This window comes from Diadema antillarum, unplaced genomic scaffold (genome assembly GCF_040938485.1).
Source record: "Diadema antillarum isolate AM-2024a unplaced genomic scaffold, OU_Dant_1.0 scf00000006, whole genome shotgun sequence".
Lineage (NCBI taxonomy): Eukaryota > Metazoa > Echinodermata > Echinoidea > Diadematoida > Diadematidae > Diadema > Diadema antillarum.
Genome location: NW_027270895.1, coordinates 4,816,301 through 4,835,510, shown reverse-complemented (window position 1 = coordinate 4,835,510; position 19,210 = coordinate 4,816,301). Strand labels below are relative to the sequence as shown.

Here is a 19,210-nt window from a genome sequence, read left to right as displayed (position 1 = left end):
TCTCTCTATCTATCATCCATCCATCCATCTATCTACCTGTCAATCAATCAACTCATCTCCATATGTTCCCATCCATCTACTTTTCCACTCGCATTCGTCTATAAAAGATCTGACGTCTCAGACTCACACAGCACACGTTACGTCTGTATTCCGTCTGGAAGATACAGTGGCGCGCAGATGAGTGTGTCAAGACGCCAAAATTTTTGGCGCCATCAGACTAAGGCCGTGTCAGAAACCATCAAGGGGTGTGTATGTGGTGGTGTCTAAACCCCCACACACACCACTGTCAGGTTTCGGCTGAATGTCTGAAAGGAGCAGAGACATGCATCCCAAATTAAGATCGAATCATTCTTTGTTACACTGTAAAGTTATCTTTAATTATATGAGAAAGTATACATTGTATTCTTCACATAACATACTACATCTTGCTCTGAATTTTACTTGAAACGGCACGGCACGGAACATAAGATTGGAACTTTCTCCACCGCTTTTGGCTTAGGAGTCAAAGGTTTCATGGTCAATTTTGTATGTAAAGCATGTAGGAGGCTATGCTCCAATGTGAACGGAGAGAGGGGGATTGGTCATGTCTGCCATTTTCATCAAATAATGTGCCGTCACGATTTCAAAACAACTTGCGACTGAGGCACGCAACTCTGTGAAACAGGTAATCCTCAACGCACCCCCATCATGTCATATGTTTTCGAAAATCTCTCTTGAGCGTACGCACGCATTGTTTTGGTGATTACGATCATGTTTACATCCCCTAGCCAACCCGCCTGATGGCTGTACGCACATTATGATGTAAACACGTAAATGTGACTATTGCACCATGACAACTTATACGACCAAGGTGCAAAACCGTATGAAACGGACAATTATCTACGTACTCTCTCCAAACCTTATTGTTCTTTTTCTTCTGTCAGAAAGCCGAAAGTATCGTCTTTAAGTGATTGTGATTATGTTTCTGTTTTTCAATACCACTAACCCGCCGGGCTGTGTGTGCGCTATGATGTATATAACTCTACCAGAAACTCATTATAATATTCTCCTCTTTAGGGGTCTGAAGGTGCTCCCCACGAGCGATGGGTAGTGTACACACTGTCCCCTAGCTGCCTCTATGAAATAAAAAAGAGAGAGGCCGCCTCTTACCCGCATAAAATCCACCACCGCACACCCTGCCTTCATCTGTGGCCTCCGCGTAGTCTGCCTACCAGCCGTTTCTTACTATCGGTATCAGTTTGCCCACCAACAAACTTTTACTCCTTGCGGAATACATACTAGACATTGAGCAGGCATCGCTGTTCTTCGATTCGCTTAAAATTGAAAGACGTGCAACACGACTCTCATTGATAGTTTGTGGGTCAAACTTCATCACAGGCGATTCCTCAAATTGTCTGCTTGATAACCCGAGACTTTGGCTCCAGGTACCCTCATATAAAATAGTACATTGTGCCACTAAACCTGTCTAGTTTCTTTCTTGTTTTATGGGGGTTGAGTTGTCCTTTCTTTGCATTCTTTTTCTTCTCCTTATTTTTTTTCTCTCTCCACACATCGACACAAGCTTACACACACACATAGGTGCATTGTATAGTTTATAAATGCATATTGTATGTAATATTACAAAAATGTAAAATAGTTTCAACAACTCTCATGAGCTCGGGCTTCATAGAGCTTCACCCGATTGGCAAAACGTGCTGTTTCATATAAAGCTTTACATGAAATCCCGTTTAGCGCACAAGTCAAAACGCTGATTGGGATTACGAAAGGTGCATGATTAAACAATCATAAATGTCTGATACTTTTGGAGTGTCTCGCGTAGACACGCTGGAATTGGGAAAACCAAGCGGTATAGACTCTGTCGACAATTTTGATGTATCATCCTAAACCCTGCATTGTACTAAAGAGATGCTATTTATTCTAAATCCAAGGTTTGTCATCGTGCTACAATTAAATCATCGCACTGAATCTACTGCAGCAGCCCTCTCAAAGAGGCCCGCCATATCTTTCCCTTCTAACGTTTTCCCAAAATGTAGCCATTTTGTGGAAGGGCCTGCTGGGATGGGGTGGGGTAGGGGGTGGGGGGGGGGGGGGGTTCGTGTGTATAACAATCATTGCCCAAAGGAGATTGTCATTGGGCATATTTTTGACAATATTATCATCATCAGGCAGCAATTTGCTAATTGCACGGCATATTCTCTGGATCTCTGTGTATAATATGTGCAAACAGTGATCGTCGCGTGAGTGTCGTGCGTTTGTTTATATATGGTGGTTATTACGGGGTTCTCCCGAAGATTAGGCACTAGATTTGACATTATCATTATTATTACGCAACTGCTGTTACAATGAATAATTTGTAACACTCGCTGGGCACTGCAGGGATATAGCGCCATTTAAGCGCCTGAAACGGAGGTTATAGAGAGGCTATGAGGGGAGAAAGTGGCTGTTGATTTATACAATGTACTAAACAACATCGTTTTCGAGGAAATGAAGGCGCAAATGCACGACGAAATCAGATGACGACAGGGCCTAATAACTAATATATCATTCATTGGTATAGGACAAATCGGAAAACAAATTTAGGTCATCCACCCACTGACACATTTTTTTTTTCGTCGAAAAAAAAAAAAACATTTGCACTATTCCCATGATACTAACCTTGTCACATGTTTACGTTTACGTTTGTTTGTTAATTTGTTTGTTTATTTGTTTTCATCCGCCAGTTATTTATACATGCAAGTGTAAATTTGCATTATTGATGGCATGTGAGAAACTAAGAACTGCGGTTCAAATTTTCATTATTTTTTTTTTTACAATGATTTCAGGCAATGCACTTTGATGGATTATTTCCTCTTCCCTATCTAAATAGATTATTTTCTGCACACGATGACACAACGTTAGTTAATGTGTATTTGTTGTTGCTGCTGCTGTTGCTGTTGTTGTTGTTGGTGGTGGTGGTGGTGGGGATGCTTTTGTTGGTACCATAAGATATCGCTGAGCTGATCTTCGGCGTAGAGTTATAGCATTGAAAGTAGAACCTGTCATTCGTCATACAACCCCCTTCAAATTCCAATATTTCATCTGTTGAATACAGTTTGCGTCAGAACTTTAAGGTGTCAAAGTGTCTGGATGGATAAACCTTTATCAACACATGCATTGGATGCAAACAGTAAGATATAAAAACAAATGTGGTAATATATCAACAAAGCGTAATATATGAGAAGACTACAGAATTAATGAGTACATGTTTCATCATCAAAATTGTGTACATTCGAGTGAGCATTATGTTGGCATTTTTTTTTTCATTTTTAATCAATATCTTGAGATTATCCCTCTGCTTTTATATTAAAGAACTTAATCATTGTAGTCGTTTTTGTTTTTGTTTTGTTTGTTTGTTTTTCTTGGGGGGGGGTCTGGAAAATTATCATGATTATGCATGACATGCTATATGAGATTCAATCGTGACGCTCATGCCCTCCCATTTCCGAAGTTTATAACGATCTGCATAGGGGGGGGGGGGGATACTCTGATGATTGACTGTTATTGTCTTCATCAGGGCACTATTATTGTCACAATGCCCGAAGAATCACTGTGAAGGCTAAAAATGTATATGTCAAAGGTATAGGAGAGATCGTTGGGAATCTGCTCGGTGTGCTTTGCAAAGTGCAATATGTATATATATATATATATATATATATATATATATATATATAATGGATTTTTTTATGATACAACTCCCAGTTTCACGCCACTCTACGTTATGAAGTTGACATTGAAGTAAAAAATTTCATTTTTAATCAATATCTTGAGATTATCCCTCTGCTTTTATATTAAAGAACTTAATCATTGTAGTCGTTTTTGTTTTTGTTTTCATTTGTTTGTTTTTCTTGGGGGGGTCTGGAAAATTATCATGATTATACATGACATGCTATATGAGATTCAATCGTGACGCTCATGCCCTCCCATTTCCGAAGTTTATAACGATCTGCATGAGGGGGGGGGGGGGATACTCTGATGATTGACTGTTATTGTCTTCATCAGGGCACTATTATTGTCACAATGCCCGAAGAATCACTGTGAAGGCTAAAAATGTATATATCAAAGGTATAGGAGAGAACGTTGGGAATCTGCTCGGTGTGCTTTGCAAAGTGCAAAATATATATATATATATAATGGATTGTTTTATAATACAACTCCCTGTTTCACGCCACTCTACGTTATGAAGTTGACATTGAAGTAAAAAACAGAAAAAGGAAACAGGTAGGTTTGGTTGAAGTTTCATCAATATCCCACATGAAATGAGAAGGGAGCCTAACGTCTTCATGAAACTGTTGTATTTGTTGCAGTCAAAAGATTAATAAGCAAATAGGAACAGGTGGTGATTGACATCATCTAAGCCCTCTTATTGATATCTATGCAAAAAAAAAAACCATATATATATACTTCTATATATTACAATTATGTTATTGGCTATGTTTTGGTAAGCGTTTGAATACGCATATTCCTCAGTAATACATCAAAAAGCTATTTGCACTCTCGAGAAGGTTAGATAACTGCTTTCATTCAAAACAGCAATTTGGAGGGAATTTTCATTTCGAAATTGAGAACAGTCAAGAGACTGACTGTATTTTGATTTGCCAATGGGAAGTTCATGTACTCGTTTGAATTTTTTGTTTTCGCGGAAATTTGTAACATGAGAAACTTTTTTTATTACGCTTACGCGTATAAATGACGCTGTTGATTGAACACAGACAAGCACCATATTGCAACATTATCGTATAACATGTATAACTTGCTGAATAACATTGGCGCTTAAGTTTTACACATGTTATATAGGCCTATATCACTATGAATATGAGTATTTTGCAATTACGAAAATACGATTATTACTCTTTCTAAAAACAACACGTTATCTCTTTATTTTGCTCGTTTTCTGCTTGTTTTTTTTTTCTCTCTGTCCTACGGCAATTTCCTTGTCTAAACTCAGCTTGCACTTATATCACATGATCTCTTGTTTCATTGGCCTACAAGGAAACGAAATATTGCGGCATTTCCGGCCGGTCGTTTTCCAACGCTGTACTCAGAATTCAAGGCACCGATCATAATCGTATATGTAAATCAACAACACTTTGAATGTGACCTGCTGACAAAAAGAAACAATAAAAAGAAGGGCGAGTTTGATTTACTGCGGCAGCCAATCATCGATCTACTTTTCAAGTAGGCCTACGTATTCCTTACCCATATACCCCACTCACGTTACCACGCCCCCCCCCCCTTCCATCGGCCATACACACAGACACTGTATAGCACATACATTACCAAACAGACGCAAATGCAGGCACAGACACACACCCCACACACCCCACACACACACACACGTACTTTAAGAAAAAAAAAAAAACTGTCCCTCGCATCCCCTCAGTGATAATCATCAATCTTCCCTATAATGTAGCCTCAACTACACATCATACGGACGTATGTTATTTATGCATTATATACAAAGCCTATATTCAGAACTGCGCCTATATTACACGGCCTCATAAATCATTTCAACCCCAGACCCTCTACCTCTCCCCCACTCTCTCTCTCTCTCTCTTCCCCTCTCTCTTCTCTTCTCTTCTCTTCTCTTACTAACCACTGGCCCCCACACACATTTCAATTTATATCTTCCCCTTGAGTACCAGATGGTATCGGGAGCTGCGGCGAACCAAGCATATAAGCGGGTATAAGGTAGAAAAAGGGGGGGGGGGGGGAGAGGCGCACCCCTGCATTGCCTCTCTGGATTGCTGAGGCACCCTTTGCTTATAGGCAATCTCGAAAGTTCAATTTGGGGGTCTGTTTGACAGACTATTAACGGAGTTCTCATCACTGATCTCCCCCCCCCCCCCCCAATCTGAGCTAATGATAACTTGCATAATTTGCCATAAAACGCAATGCGTACGGTATTACTCGTATCTAACTCCTCCTTGCTCTCAATGATCATTTCTGAGAAAGAATCTGTATACGTGATTTCCGTAGCCATAGATGCCAACGTGACATTCGTGGGAATGATAGATTTTTCACAAATACGCAAACTCTGGTCTAAAAAGAATAATAATAATAATAATAATAATAATAATAATAATAATAATAATAACAATAACAATAATAACAATTATGATAATGATAATGATAATAGTAACAATACTAATAATAACAATAATAACAACAACAACAACAACAATAATAATAATAATAACAATAATAATAATAAGCTAGAAAAACATGAGGATATCACAAATTGGCCTCTAGGTAAAAAACAGACTCTCTTTACTCTGTGGTAATGATCGAGAAGGTCAGAATTTTCATCACTATATGATATGAATTTTTCATTTGACAGATGCCAACATCGAAATATTAATGTGAAAACAGATTGACAGTCTCGGGTAATAAGGTGCTAAGAAGAAGAATGAAAAAAAAACCTCTCTCTCTCTACATATATATTTTTCTTTTTCTTTTTTTCTTGTTTGGGTTGTTGTTGTTGTCGGGGTGTGAAGGGGAATGACGTTTTATGTTACACGTGATTCATTATTTCGTGCAAACTCATTGTTATGACCTCATAATGGTTTAGGATCTCGACTATACTAGCACTTGATCCCTTTATACGCCGTTGACCTTTGCATCTCGAATACTCTTTTTGAGTCCTTTTGCCTTTCCCCTCTCTATCATTCACTCTGTCTGCTCCTTTTTTGCTCTCATTTGCGTTATAATGAGTGTCTAATTTCACGCTCATGAATATTCATATCAGTTATCGCGAGAGTGATCCTGGTTGTATGTTGACCTCTTAGATGGCTTCGTAATGCCCACGCTTCCATGATATTCCATTTGGGCACATCATTTAAAAGATGAATTGCGTTTAAATGTGCAATGGAGATTTGGCGTTTCTCTGTCCGAATCGCACATTATACATAGGGGCGCAAGTAGTTGGCAGAGTGAGGGACTAAGAAGCGAATTATTCACTGGTCATTGCGCAATACTTGAGCTCGCGAGATTAAAAAAGAAAACACAGTCAAAAAACAACAAAGAAACCCGCACACAAGAATCTACCCCTGCTGTACTGACTGATTTTCGACTACCGGCAAGCTACTAGTACTAGAGTAGTCGGGCAAATGAGCGATGGTTATATGCAATAACTTTTGTCTTCCCACATCTATAAGCAAAGGAGACCGTCCCCACTCCCACCCCCCCCCCGCCCCCTTCCCATCACATTGTCATGCCAAAGCTACCAAAGTAAAGCGGGGAAAATTCATGAAATAGTTCTTGATTTCCTTTTTTATTCAACTTTGCGTGTCACTTTTTTTTTTTAGATGGTACATGTATGTCAAACGCGTGTCTTTCGGAGAACGTTAATCTGTGTGAAGCCGAAAAGGAACGTTTCATCAGTGTTGATCATTGGTGTGAGAGCGAAATAAATAAGGGGTGTAGAAAACAAAGCCTGTGATTGGACGTTTTTTTTTTTCAGTGTTCTAAAAGTGCATCACGAGACTGTATGATAACGAGACTGCGCAGTTTATACCACAAACCGAGGTCACGCACTGTACACTGGAGGGTTGATTCCCGCCTGTTTAGTGCTGATCATTAAAGTTTCAAACGCAAATGCTCACAAAATAAATGACTGCCGTTATGAAATGAAATCAATCGAGACACGCTTGTAACCCTCGCGGTACATACGTTGGTTCCCTTTCTTATTTTTTCTCATCCCTCTTCCGCCTTATCCGCTCGACTTTTTTTTAATAAAAGTGGAAGGGGTGCAGTGTCATTCCAAAGTGCAGACAAGCACGTAAGAATTGGACCTGGGGAGGAGAGCAGAGAAAAATCAGCCGGCGACGTGGTACCTCTTGCGTAAATATTTGATAAACAATTTCACATTTATACGGGGACTTAATCATTGTGTGACAGTCGTACATTACTTTATGACTTTCATTTTGGGTTTGGACACCGCACTGCGCAATAACACACCTCATTTGATTGCGGTCCATGGTTTTTGCACGCAATCTGAAAAATGACAGCCATTTTTGGCATATATAGTAATAATGGTAATAACTGCGATGTGCTCATGTTTTAAGCCTTGATATACAGCCAACAATCGGACCAAGTCCATTGTCTTGCCTCTCAGGTCTATGTGCCTATATCCGTAAAATTCGGTGTATATAGCAGTATATACACGTCCAATAATATAAAACCCCACAAACAATAAGAAAGACGACAGATAGATCGACAGGTGTAGGTAGCTTGAAGGAATAGATAACAAGAGAGATATACTATATACCATAATATGCATAACAAGCTAGTGCACACTACATACACACAAACATATACACACATACACACGCATAATACATGCATATACACACATAGTGCATATTCTAATACACATAACACCTTTCAAGCCATATGATAGATATTATGAACCGCGTCGTCCGTCTTGACTTATACATCAGTGACTTCCATGAAATCCAAACTCTGAGAAATTGATCTGCTGTGTACCTATAAGTTGATAGATCCCTGCCAAGCATCCGGATACACGAAAACCTCTCAAGTCCATGCACAGACAGGCCTATATATGAAAATGCCCAACCACTTTGAAAGAATCCAGCCTTGTCAAAAGACTTAACTCCCCTTACAAAGGACTTTAAAGCTCACGAAATGCCAACGATTTTAGAGGTGACAAGTGATGTAATGTATAGTTTTTATTGATTTTTCTCTTTCTTTTCTTTCGTACCACTTCGCTGCTTCTACATTTTGTAATGCCGTCCCATAAATGAACGTTGGGGAGAGAGAAAAAAAAAGGAATCATCTAAAATCTGTGATACACTCATAATTGAGACGTTGGCATCATTCGGAATAAACTTGTGACCAATCACAAGGGAGACCATCTAGGGTGTTTTTTAGTTGAACCTTATCAAGACCACACCCCACCTCAACACCCCCCTCCCCCGCCACACACACACACACACACACACACCCATTCCCGGGCGATTAACAAATAAGAACGCTCCTATTATACCTGCAATGAAGTGTGCTCGAATGATTTGTCATTCTAAACAATTTCAGGTCAAACCCTTTCCATGATATCACTAAGCAATGGAAGCTGTATATTCACTGATACTGAATCACTCAAAGCGACTTTTTGTATGCAGTCATCGCTTTGAGGATGCAATATTTGTTTGCGTATATTTGTATGTTTGTTTGTTTTCTAGTGATTTGTTGGTTTGTTTCGATTTATACCGTTGTGTCTACATACAGTTTAGTCATCCTAAAAGATGATATTTAACAACAACGACAAAAAAAGCCTCACTTTACACATAAACTACAAGTACGCAAAGTCAAGTAAATTCCTCCGGCGTTGTCTTGCATGCATGCGCCAGTCCAAACAGCCCTCCCATCGACAATTTCCAATCGTGTGGATTTCCCTCTAAAGTGAAAAGGAAGGCACCGTCAAAATACTATGGTTGAAGATGTAAATCATAAAATAAATGTAGTAATTCTCTACGTGATATGTTCTGTTCAGCCGACAGGCTGGGCGTGAGCCTCTTTCTATGTATACCACTGCAACACGGGACGTCGGAAAGATGGTGCGAAAGGGGGCCTAAATCGATAACAGTCTCATCTTATTAATAACTTCCGACAGGTAATTGGTTTATGAAGCAAATCATGTTAACTGCGTTACTTGGACCCTTGTATACATTGCACGGTGCGGTCTGTCATCTTTGGTTTCTCTCTGTGTGCCCCCCCCCCCCATCTCTCTCTCTCTCTCTCTCTCTCTCTCTCCCTCTTACACCTCTTTCCATAAATAATAACGAATGACTTAAATAAGGACCTGCCGTTTGACAAGGGAAAAAAGTGCAATGTTTCGTTGGCTTGATACGTATACAGCGCTCCCCTTGAGCGCTTGCTCGTATAGGCGAAACACAGTGCGACTCGTATCGAATCAAGTGTTGAACTTATGATACCAACGACTACATTAATCGTGATGCATTGTAAGTCGAATGGTGTCGGTGTTACTGTTTTCTTTAGTTGCTATCTTGTGTTCGCCTTTATGAATTATTGTCAATCCCAATCATATTCATGTGATATCAAAAAGGTAGTTCTATTGTATTCCCTAAACAGAATTATTTTGTATTATCATCAATCATATACTCGAGTGTAATATCAGTGTACCTTCAGCTTATCACGAAAACCTAGGAAGAGTCTCTATACATCATTGCTTGAAAAAAAAAAAGTATATATATATAATCTATACACAAAAGTCATCGTTCTAGCAATGGTCAATATTATGTTTCGAAAAGATTCTTCCATATTATTATAGGTAAGCACAAAAGAATGGTCTACACAAACACACAATAGAGTTTATCAAATCGCTGACTGCATCCGGTTATCCCATAGATTATGAATATAGAATACAGCGTTATGACTGTATGTTTGTGTTCTATGAAAAGTTTACAAGATATAATACATGTAATGTAACATTGATCTTTGTCATTTAATCTTTTCATCATGTGCCCACTGCTGAACATATAAGATGAATAGCATCAAGGTAAATCAAGTCATGATATTTTGCCAAAATAAGTGACTATGCATAATACACTCCGAATGAATCTTTGGTCAGACTGAATGACAAGAAAGATGAAATCATCATCGTCATCAGACAAAACGAGATTAGCTAAGTGGACTGAAGTTTATGACTGAAGAACCAACCACTCAAAATCTTAGCATTTTATCTCATTCGTATTGTTTCTCGCACTGGCAAACGTTTGTATGGGGCTAAATACAGTTGGCCAAGTGTACAAGGACATCAACTGAAAAAATAAAAAAAACCACAGTATTCGCTTAGAAGAAATATTGTGTTTTTCCATCTTACCAGCATCATCAGTATAATTAATAGATTTAAAGAATTGTAGTCGCGGATTTAACTCGCTTAACCCTTTGCATGCCATGCAGCTACTATTGGCAGTAAATTGCCTATACATTTTACATGTTTGTGTGCAAAATTTGTGCACATTTTGCCTCATCGACACAGAAGGGGTTCATTGCTTACTTCGTGGACACAAGAAGTCAACATGCTTTGGATGGATTGATGGCTTTGCTTCAATTTTGCACGGGAAAGCGCTGCATTTTTCTCTCATTCTAGTTTCCAACGATAACTGAAATTACAATATACGGAGCAAAATACTTGACAACCCAATAATTGAAGAAACAGCAACAGTCCTCCTGCCTTAAGTGACCATTGGTGTATTCTCAGTGTCAGCAAATACAGGATACAACTCTAAATCCATGCACCCCTCGTACAATGTTACCTTTGATCCATTCTTAACACGTCAGGCAGTTCGAGCGTTCTTCCTTTTAATGGCAATCCGCATGGACTTTTATGGATTTGCTTTGGATTTGCTCTGCTCTGCATTTCCGATTTGAAAGCACATAAAAATATCACGCAAGTTCATCCAGCGCGCGTCGATGATCGAACGTGATATTTTTGCTCAATTGTTCCTTTTTCGTTTTCTTTTTTTTTTTTTGGGGGGGGGGGGGGGGGGTGGGGGGGATAAGATAGTGGTGAATGCACGTGTGTATGAGTGTGTTTACATGCGCTTATACATTAGAGTGTTACTATGAGTTTTACTCGGTTTCTTTTTTCTTTTCTTTTTTGTAAATAGGCCTACTTTATACGTCCTTATCCGATAGCGGAACCATTTCTCCAAGAAACGAAAATCATACAATTCTTCCCTACGTGCAAGATGAGGCAACTTGCTCTGCGTTTAGCCTCACGACAATGTTCACCAGTATAGTACCGACTTACCGATTTACATTCATACATACATTCATGCATGCATACATAAACGTCTCATTTCCCAATCTTTGCCAACAAAGGACCTCTCCTTCCGCCCATGGTCACCTGAGCTTACGGGCTCTGCAATTAGTGACTGTGCCTGCCAGCGAAAAGGGGGAAGAAGAGCGGAAGGGGAAAAAAAAAAGCAACACGACGTTGGAGAAATTGTATTTATCTACGAGATATTCCTACTCCGAAGGTCAGTTCGGGCGATGCGCGCAGAACAATAGGAGATACCCGCTTCGTGGCAAAAATAGTCTGCCGACACAGCCGTTTTCTTGCTGTGACAAGCCGTGAATGAACTGGCACTTGTTACACGCATTGTTCTACCCGTGTTTTGTGCATGACTCTCAATACGAAGCGTTTGATATGATCTACAGTTTTGTCATTTTTGTACGTTTTCGATTTGATTTCATTTCATGAAGTATGTGAATAAACACGTTGCCTTTGCTTGTGGGGTCAATGACCTCGCTTGTAACAATTTGAAGTTCAAATCACAGAGTTAGAGACTGACAATTAATGTTCAAAAATATTATTGTTTAACAGACGCTTGACTTGTCCAATTGCTTATTTTCCATTTCAATCGGGAAGGATATTAAGATCATGAAAAGGAAAATAGAACAGATGCCTTATATATGGGAATATGCATTTTAGATTTATTTCGCACATTTTAGCTTATCATAAAGCTATCAAACAAGTGACGAAATACACTAGGGAGTCAGCGATGGTATCCTAGTCTATTAAAAGTTTGAGAAAATGTAACATTTTCTCGAAGTATTTTTAACTTTCGAAGGAAAAAATACATTGGCCTCTCTTCACATTTTGACAACACACCCCTGAGGTTTCTTTAGCTCGTGATCTTTTTTTTTAATTTCGCAATGACTGACAACCAACAACTTAAATAATATAAAGCTATACCTGAAACAAAACAACATCAATAACAGCGGTGATCTGTATGGTCTCACCACTGCATTGTTGTTGTCGTTATTGTTGTTTCCTTGAATATTTATTCCTCGTGACAATTTTCCTCTTGATTATGTCAGTAGACAAGTAAACAAACAGGCACATGTACATAAGCATAACACACGCATGCATAAACAAAACCAAACAAAACCAACAAGGCGTTGCAACGGGCTGCATTTTTAGACTAACGGGTGTCCTTCCATATTCCGAGAGCTGGCTCGCTGTCCAACGCACGGGGAAGAATGTAGGGAGTAGCACCGCTGGATGGGGCACTACTCGACCTGCACGCACGGAAGAAAATTGTCTGAAAAAAAAAAAAAAAAAAATGGCTCAATATACATACACTTCGCGTTCGATCAATATGCAGTGGGCCTATTCGCACCAGCCGGGCAATTTCGCTTTGTAGAACTAGATGCACACACCATGTACACTTTCGTGTGGCAGATAGAACGAGAGAGAGGGAGGGAGGGAGAGGGTAGACGAGGGTGAACTGGGAAAGAATTTTCGTCGCAATTGGCATATGGCAGCCGACTAATTCGTTCCCATTGCCGTGCACGTAGACCCCAGCCCTGCCTCATGGTACCTCTTGCTATTTTAGCAAGTTGTAGGCCACCGTACCCCCCATTTTGCTCCACACAGTCTATCGCAGACACGCCGAACATTGATGTGATCCAAAATGAGAAATCCACGAGAAGAACATTCCCGGATTTGAATGCAGATGCATGTACCGATAAACCGGGGAGCTGTTTAAATATACGACTAAATCATGATAGGTGCACAGACCAGTGACTTCTAAGAGTTAAGAAACCCGTGCAGGTACCACTATACCACTCGGTTATCTGGCTGGGGAATGGAGTACTTACTATGTATGCAGACACAAATGTGATATTGAGCGAGCGATCGCATTGGTACAGTGTTGCGACTGTGCAGAAACGATCTAGATCTAGTGCGGGTTGAAAACACCTTATATTGATCCAAGACGTTATCTTGATAATACGCTAAAACGTGCTGTGCAGTTTCATGGTATGGTAAAACGGTTGAATATTGCATCGTGAGTCAAACATTAGCTTGCTGCAGCAACACAACAGTGAAAACACGAGGCGATCTTAATTTGAAAAGTGTGCAACTCGCGCAGACATCCCTGAAACGAAGTCGAGCAGGCATGCCATTACGTGACTGCGAGAGCTCCTAATGATTTGATAGACATCGAACGCATCTAAAATTCACTACGTCACAAAATTTATTCGAGAGTGAACACAGGGAAAGCCTACCTCGGTCCGGGGCGTCTTTCTTCGCAATCCCCGCTTCCACATCGTAGTCGAAGCCAGCTTGCTCCCGCAGTAGGCCCGCTCGTGAACCCGTGTCGGGGTACTGTGCTTGTACCGCTCGCTGTCTTATGTGGTCGCCCGCTTTCTGTATTCCAGTGCACTCCACACACCCCCGAAACCCAAACCAGACGTTGGGTCTAGAAAAGGGCGTTAAGATGGGGGGCTTGTAGCAATCGAGAATTTGTCGGAGACCGTCCGACACCAAAACTATTTGGACTCAACTTTCTTCGATTCGGAGTTGAAGTTTGACTGCTTATTCTAACGTGATACTCGAAACTTTAAGCAGCCCCCCTTGAGTCGTTGCTAGTGTCCCCTTCTCAAACCGCTTGTGTGTATGTGTAGGTGTCGTCGTGGGTGCAGCGCTGTTCCCGATTCTGATTCCCATGCAAGCAGAATACTAATCAATAGTGGTGGGGGTTTCGTACACACAAGTCGCACCGCGTAGTTTGATATGGGGAGTGCATTCGCGTGCCTGTCGTGTGCCAGGCGTGAGCCGCACGGGTGCACACTGACGAATGGTATGGGTTCGCAGGGCCAAGCTTTCGGTGTCTGTGTATGTTACGTAGAGACAAAGCCTTTGTTTTTTTGGTTTAGTTTTTTTCTTTCTCTCTCTCTCTCTCACTAAGCTCGCGGAGTCGACTGAGCGGGGGGCTTCGGTGAGGCCCCTTCTAAAAGGCGCACGCGCAGTGGGCGGTACTCATTGGGGTTGGATTTTGCTTCCTCTTTGGAAAGAGGTACAATACTTTCTTTGCGCTTCAATCACATAGCGGTGTGTTGTTGTCTTTTTGTGTTTTGTAGCAGGACATGTAGCAATCTTTGCTTCTTACTTTGGGCCTGCCGGTGGCTGATTATCTGGATGTTAAATGTTAAAGTCATGTCATTGAGACGCAACGGGAATTGATAGGAAACCATGCATATATCTTTAAAAGGAACATAATCGATCTTGGATCTGCAATCACGAAATCACGATTATGTACGAGAAACTGAGACCATTTTAAACAAAAAGCAAATTCCTTAATGCCTGCATTGAAATGAATATAGATTCTATATTGCAGTTCTCATTGTAACAATCCTTCAAATGCAGAGCAGAATAAATCACTTGAAGAGAAGAAAATGTCTGAAAGAATATGCTCAACTCTTTTTTTATTTTACATGATTGTTTTTACTCAAGTTAATCGCAATTATGTCAGGAGATGATGATAGTAGGCTAATGGTAAGCAATAGCATTCGATTTCTCATCATGTTGAAGCTGGCTTTGATTTTTAAAAAAAGAAAGAAAAAGAGGGGGAGAGGATAAATAAATCAAGAAAACTAGATAGTGGCGGTTTCGTCATAGCCTGACCTTTAAAAAAAAAGAAGAAAAATGTTATGAAAGTGTTAATGATCCACATGTTTTAATGAAACAGTGATGTCAATAGTAACCACCTATGCAAACAAGATATAGGTGGTGACATCACTGCCGCAGAAGTCTCCAACAACAAAAAAAAAATGTCCTACACACAAAATTGATCTTCACTTAAACACACAAACTTTGTTTGTTTGTTTGTTTGTTTTTGCAGGGACGGGGCGTGATATAGAAATGATAGAATAGATTGAATAAAATGTATCCCTCAAAAAAAAAAAAAATATATATATATATTATATATATATATATATATATATATATATATATATCCAGGATATCTTTATGTTGCAATAACCAAGCAATGAAGACGTGATCATGGGGAGGATGGAATCACAAGGTTTCACGAGTTTCAAGGAATTACAGTAAAGAAACTTCTATCATGTCGTTACTTGTTTGATCTTTTTTTAACTCACATGAAAGTTACTTATATGAAACGGATTTGAATATGCAGTCAAGGAACTAGCATCCTCGTTCAGGTCCCATGCACCCCATGCACGTGTCATTATTGTGCACTTGCAGCCGTGTGGTTAAAACATTTAGGACTGTGAAACCCTCCCTCATCACTTCCTTACCTAGAAATGCCCCTCCCCCTTAAAGTGTCGGTTATCTGATACATTGGTTAGCAATAACATTATCTTTTAATCACCCTTTTAAATAACGAGGAAATGGGCCACCTATAAAAGCACAAGACTTTTATAATTCACCTGATCAGTTGTTCATTAAGTCTATATTTCCATATTATTTTGATGAATGTGGGGCGGAGTACAATCTAGGAGTGATTGATGGTAATATCCAGAGTTGCTTACGACTATTAAACTCTTAATAACATTGTGAAAATTGAACAAACGTGCATCTATTATGTAGGGATACATGAAATATTGTAAAGGGTCATAACTATATATGTTATGATTATTTCGTGAAACAGCTAGATGAGTAACAACCACGTGAAATAAGTCATTCAGATTTGAGAAAGTAATGACCATTCAAGTCTTCTCTCACCCTGCACATAATCTTAATATACATGTGTTTTCTTTCTGATATGATATAATAAAGAAATAAAAACCGTCCTGCACATGGGTACTGTTTTCTTTTTTGTGTGTATATGACGAGACAAAACAATGCTAAAATATTCGATCAATATCTCAGTAACGTGGCCAAGAGAGTATTTTTTTTCTAAATAAAATGACTGCTTCGATGATTTAACGATGTCTAAAATAATCATGGCAATTAATTACTGATCTCTATGGGATCTCTTTTTTTAACTCCTCAGGAAAAAATAAAACAATATCACTATAGATTTCAGCTTCACTACATTCTTGCAGCAGAAAATTGTCATTTTATTTCGTTGATGGCATCTGAAGCAATTACGAGTATTATGAGGGTGAATTTTAATAATGAACAGCTGATAACATTGACAACGATGGTTCTGACAACAAGACGAAAAAGGAAGAAGAAAATAAAAAAAAGAAGGAGGAGAAGAAGGACAAGAAGACAAGAAGAAGAAGAAGAAGAAGAAGAAGAAGTGGAAAAGGAAGAGGAGAAGAAGAAAAAGAAATGAGGGGGAGGGGGAGGGGGAGGGGAGAAGTTCAGGAACCAGACTAGGGAAAGAAGAGGAAAAGAAAATAGAAAGACATGAAAGCCGGGATTTATAGAATGTGTATCAATTCACATATATTTTTATGATAAACATACGTAAATAGCAGCTATAGGCCTACGTAGAAAACATAAGCAGATAAAACATCGATGCTTGATAAATGGATTCATTCACAGGAAAAGCAAATTAATGAAATATTCATTTGAGGCAAAAGGACAAATCGTGTATCGTTTCCAGGCAGAAGGTCACCATAGTAAGTATCTACAATTGTACTGCCTTGCAGCCCATAGGCCTCCACTGCTCGTACCTTTGGCGATGCGATTACGGCAATGGATGGCAAAGGAGTGATAAAAAGAAACAGCAACAACAACACAACACACCTTCATTTACGTGGCCCCGCTGGTGAGGGGAGGTCTTTCTGCACACATTACGCCAAACACCGAGTGACTGTCGTACACCGTGTACTTCGACAGGTACAAGCTATCACCCCTGCACGCAAAATGGGTGCGCCTGGTCGCGTGGCTACCGTGGATTCTCTTCAGCGAGTCGCGGGCTGCCGCGTGCCCTTATTGTACACCCTCCATGGGGGGTCCTTGAGCGGGCGAGGCCATACAAAAAGCGGGTCGGAGAACGGGAGGTCCCGGAGGGGGTCAGGGCGAAGACTTTTTCTCGCACGCCCAGCCCTCATACTGAATTTTCCCATACGGACAACTGGGCAGCGTTAATCCTCGCCGGTGAGGGTTTCAGATAGACGAATCGCCCTACGGCCGCTAACAAGCGGAGACGACCGACCGATACAAAGACAAGAATACCATCCCTATAAGCGGAAAGAAAGTGACTGGTCTTCCTATAGCAAAGATATATCACGACAATACATGACGTGAATGACTTATAGCTCTCACGTATAATCCTGTGCATCATTATTTTACTTGCGGGGCACCCGCAGTACAATCAATGAGCCAAGACGGCATTTCGCAATTCACACAATGGGCGTGAATATTTCAAAAGTCTTATTAATATTGTTAAAGTTTATTCAACACACATGAGGAAGATAAAATCAAATCTATTTCGCACAAAAGAAGCGAAAGTGTAAAAGGAGAAGACACCCCACAATCAGCAGTGTTAATTCTCAGCGGGAAAAGCCAAAGACAACGCATTGTTGCATATACATTGTCACTGAAAGTAGAAACCGAAACTCAGAAAGTAAATAACGTGGAGTTCTATACCTTGGCTTGCAGTTGGTCTAGCCATAGTCGCTGGCAGGACTGCGTTGAGTGCGTGATGTTATGTAGCAAAATCCGGGAAAATAGAATGAAAGAAAAAAAAAATGTCGCCCAGGTCTTTTTGTGCCAAGTACTGTATACTCTATGGTGAAAAGATCCACGCATTAACATAACTTGATCAGCACCCTCCTTAAGACTTTTACGAGAAACTATGTATTCCCTGTTGAATAAACTTCGTCGAACAATGTAATTTTTCAACTCTGCAGTTTAACTCCTGCCACCTGGCTTAAACACAATGTCATTGTGACTTCAGCGGAGTGGAAGAGTTAATCCATGAAAGATGACACCACGCGTATAGAGAGAGACTAATAGCCAATTGCCGCGAGTAATCGCTTCGGTGCAAAGGTCATTAGAGGGGATTTTTGCTTTGTTTTGTGTCCATTGAGGAAATCTGTACGATGACTTGAAGGACAAGTGCACCTTCATAGACACGTGGATTGAGTGAATGCAGCAATATTAGTAGAACGCATCAATGAGAGCTTGAGGAAAATTAAAGAGTTATGGATTTTTGAAGTTTCAATGCTGCCATCAATGGATGAAAAGACTACTACAGTTTTTGATGTCACATTATTATGTTGAACGATATAAAGGAAATATAGAGAAAAGTCGACGTATTTTTCACTTTTCTCGCATAATAAATGAACATTTGACTTGCATCTTTTCAGAAGGCAGGGGGAATAATATCACCCGATATACGTCAGTAACAAGCAGAAGAAATGTGCGATCAAAAAAAAAAGTGAAATTCTCTTTATTTCGTTATACCGTTCTATGATACGA

At 39.9% G+C, this 19,210-nt stretch overlaps 1 protein-coding gene across 3 annotated transcripts in view; it reads right to left on the bottom strand.

The window, feature by feature from the left end:
• The window catches only part of LOC139716235 (nucleolar protein 4-like), a 68,003-nt gene extending 49,360 nt beyond the window's left edge, over positions 1–18,643 (bottom strand). The window contains exon 1 of one of the 3 annotated variants that reach the window (XM_071627803.1): positions 18,377–18,643. In XM_071627803.1, the coding sequence (XP_071483904.1) occupies positions 18,377–18,544 (168 nt within the window). In that variant the 5' untranslated portion in view covers positions 18,545–18,643. Of the gene's footprint in view, positions 1–14,094; positions 14,702–17,530; positions 17,898–18,376 lie in introns of those variants that run through there. The other 2 variants (XM_071627817.1, XM_071627810.1) reach the window with 2 other exon arrangements.
• Between the last annotated feature and the right edge of the window lie 567 nt (positions 18,644–19,210).